Consider the following 3,495-nt stretch of genomic DNA (forward strand, 5'->3'; position numbering starts at 1 on the left):
TGCCGGCATCTACTGTTATATTGTCATCTCGAAGGGCAATTTTGCTTGTCTCGCTAGATCGACATGAAAAATTCCTTATCGACTTTATATCGGAACGAGACACGATAGAGATTGAGACGCGCATATCGAAATTCGATCAACTGTCGGCTGATTTGGAAAAAATTCAGTGCCAGTTAGAAGATTCGGCAACCACCGAGGAAGAGGCTCTACACAACGCTGCTTTACGCGATGATTTTGAGCCACGTCTCATACGCGTTCACTCGCAGTTAAAGGCTAAAAGGATGGAAGCTCCTCGAAACATCAACGCAGCACAAAGCTTTGGCACTAGCCCGCTGGTTGGCATCAAACTCCCCACCATCGCGCTTCCCGAATTCGATGGTGATTACATGCAATGGCTTACATTTAGGGACACTTTTGAGGGTTTGATTCATGACAACCCTGAATTGCCGTCCATCCAAAAATTCCATTACTTGCGAGCATCATTGAAAAGGGAAGCCGCTAGGATAATCGAGTCGATCACCATAAGTGCCGCGAATTATGAGATCGCATGGAAAATATTAACAGATCGGTACTCCAACGAGTATCTGTTGAAGAAGCGTCACTTGCAGGCTCTGTTCGGAATGGCTACCGTTAAGCGGGAAAGCGCGTCGACCCCTCATCAGCTAGTGGATGAATTCGAGCGCCACAAAAAAACTTTAAGACATTTGGGTGAAAATACAGAAGCTTGGAGTAGTTTGTTAGAGCATTTACTATGCACAAAACTACCCGCCACAACGCTACGCGATTGGGAGGAACTTGCTTCCACCAATGAAAACCCCAGCTACGAAAGCTTAGTGGCATTTTTGCAACGCCGAATGCGAGTGCTCGAAACTCTGATGGTAAATAATACCGAAGCGCCACCTAGCGGAAACCCTTCATACTTCGTACCAAAGCAAACGACACTCACTCGAGTGACTAGTGTTCCATCCATCCCTCGTGATACACGCAACTGCCTCATATGCCAACATGAGCATAATATCACGAAATGCCCACGATTCATTACTATGAGTCCCGAAGATCGGTATCAACAAGTAATGTCTAAAAGGTTATGCCTGAATTGTTTGCGGGACAATCACCGAGCGCGCGATTGCTCTTCGCAATATAAGTGTCGACACTGCAATTTATCTCACCACACACTGTTGCACACGTCACACAATACGCCCGGCACATTTCCCACTGCATCCTCTACGCCAGCTGCGCGAAATGTTCCGGCACACCCATCACACAACGCAGACGATCACACGGCAAATACACAAAGACACTACGTAGCAGCACACGCAAGCAAGCACACCTATGATAACGTGTTTCTGCAAACTGCCGTGGTACACATTCTTGATGCACATGGCATCATGCATCCAGCACGAGCGCTATTGGATAGTGCCTCTCAGCCTGACCTGATGAGCACCCGGCTCGCTCATCGACTAGGTCTAAAACAAAACCCGATCAACATCACACTTATCGGTGCGGGTCAGTCTTCCACATCGGTGAAGAAATCGGTGCAGGCGAAAATCTCCTCTCGAACGAACCCGTACGAACTGAATGCTGACTTTTTGATCGTGGACAAATTGATCGGTAATTTGCCAGCACATGACGTGCATATGGACAAATGGCAACTACCGTCTAATTTTATGCTTGCCGACCCCCAATTTAGTAAGTCGGCACCGCTCGATCTTATCCTCGGTGCCCGGCATTACCACACGTTTTTCCAAAGCGGGGCGCAATATAAAATCTCGTCGAGCCTTCCTGTCCTCATCGAAAGTGTATTTGGGTGGATAGTGAGCGGCTCCGCATCCTCCTCGAATAGCAATCCTGAAATATGTAACGCGTCTTCCGTCATTTGCATGAGCACGCTTGAAGAATCACTCGAGCGATTCTGGAAAGTGGAAGAGTTACATGGTAGAGATGGTTACTCAACTGAAGAACGGTACTGTGAAAAACTATACCGTGAAACAACGCAACGAGACGATACTGGTCGTTATATTGTCCGCTTACCAAAGCAGCCTGATTTTGAAGAGAAACTGGGATTGTCCAAAGCATCAGCTCTACGGCGTTTCACAATGCTTGAAAAACGACTAGAACGCAATCCTGATGTGAAAACAGCATATCATGACTTCATGCGCGAGTATTTGGACTTAGGTCACATGACGCCAATTAATGTTCCCAGCGATCACGAATCAGGATACTATCTGCCACACCACCCTGTATTCAAGGCGTCTAGCTCTACAACGAAAACTAGAGTAGTATTTGATGGTTCCTCAAAAACATCCACTGGATACTCAATCAACGAAATCTTATGTGTTGGCCCAACAGTTCAGGATGAATTGCTGGACATCATCCTTCAATTTCGCACATACAAGGTAGCCCTTGTAGGAGACATCACTAAAATGTATCGCCAAATACTGCTGCATCCAGATGACCGAAAATATGCCCGCATTTGCTTCCGGTTCACTCCGCATTCACCGATCCAATATTATGAACTGAACACTGTAACATATGGATTATCGCCATCGTCTTTCCTTGCAACTCGAACCTTACTGCAGCTTGCAACCGATGAAGGAACCGCATATCCTGTTGCAGCAACCGCGTTGAAACGAAATTTCTACGTGGACGATTTCATCGGTGGTGCAGATTCCGTCGAGGATGCTCGTCGCCTACGAGTAGGACTAGGCGAATTACTTCGCAAGGGCGGATTTGAGCTACGAAAATGGACGTCAAATCGGTTAGATGTGCTCAAAGGATTAACCGCAGATTAGATCGGAACACAGTCAGCGCTGCAGTTTGTACCAGCCGAAACCGTGAAGACTCTTGGGATTTCGTGGGAGCCAGAACATGATGTATTGTCCTTCAAATCCACCATCGATACTGACACATCAAACCTCACCAAACGGAGCATACTTTCCAACATAGCACGAATGTTCGATCCGCTTGGCTTGATCTCTCCGATTATTGTGCGAGCCAAAATTATGATGCAGGAGTTGTGGTTGCAGAAAACCGGCTGGGACGATCCTGTCTCTGCCTCCATCGGTAAAAAGTGGAAGGATATTCAGCAAGACTGGCCACTTCTTTCCAGTTTTAAGATTAATCGCTATGCATTGTTAACTGACACCAGAGTGCAGCTACATACCTTTTGTGATGCGTCAGAAGCAGCTTACGGAGTCTGTATTTATGCTCGATGCGAAAGTCAAAAAGGAGAAGTTCACATTACTCTACTATCGTCCAAATCGCGAGTCGCACCACTTAAACGTGTCACACTCCCTCGACTTGAACTGTGTGCTGCAGTGTTAGGCGGCCAGCTTTGCAACCGAGTCAAGAAGGCGATGGGACTAGACGCAGCAGAATCATTCTTTTGGTCTGATTCTACCATCACCTTAAAGTGGATTAGCGCGGCACCAAACACCTGGGCCACATTCGTGGGTAACCGAGTATCTGAAGTACAGCACTATACACACCCGCGAC

The 3,495-nt window shown here is 47.0% G+C and overlaps 1 protein-coding gene across 1 annotated transcript; it reads left to right on the forward strand.

Moving 5' to 3' along the window:
• Nucleotides 1–1,388: 1,388 nt before the first annotated feature.
• LOC128729676 (uncharacterized) lies at nt 1,389–2,792 on the forward strand. Its single transcript, XM_053823078.1, has one exon. It carries the CDS (start codon nt 1,389–1,391, stop codon nt 2,790–2,792), a length of 1,404 nt encoding a protein of 467 aa, XP_053679053.1.
• The last annotated feature ends 703 nt before the right edge of the window (nt 2,793–3,495 follow it).

Source organism: Anopheles nili (assembly GCF_943737925.1).
Source record: "Anopheles nili chromosome X unlocalized genomic scaffold, idAnoNiliSN_F5_01 X_unloc_3, whole genome shotgun sequence".
NCBI lineage: Eukaryota > Metazoa > Arthropoda > Insecta > Diptera > Culicidae > Anopheles > Anopheles nili.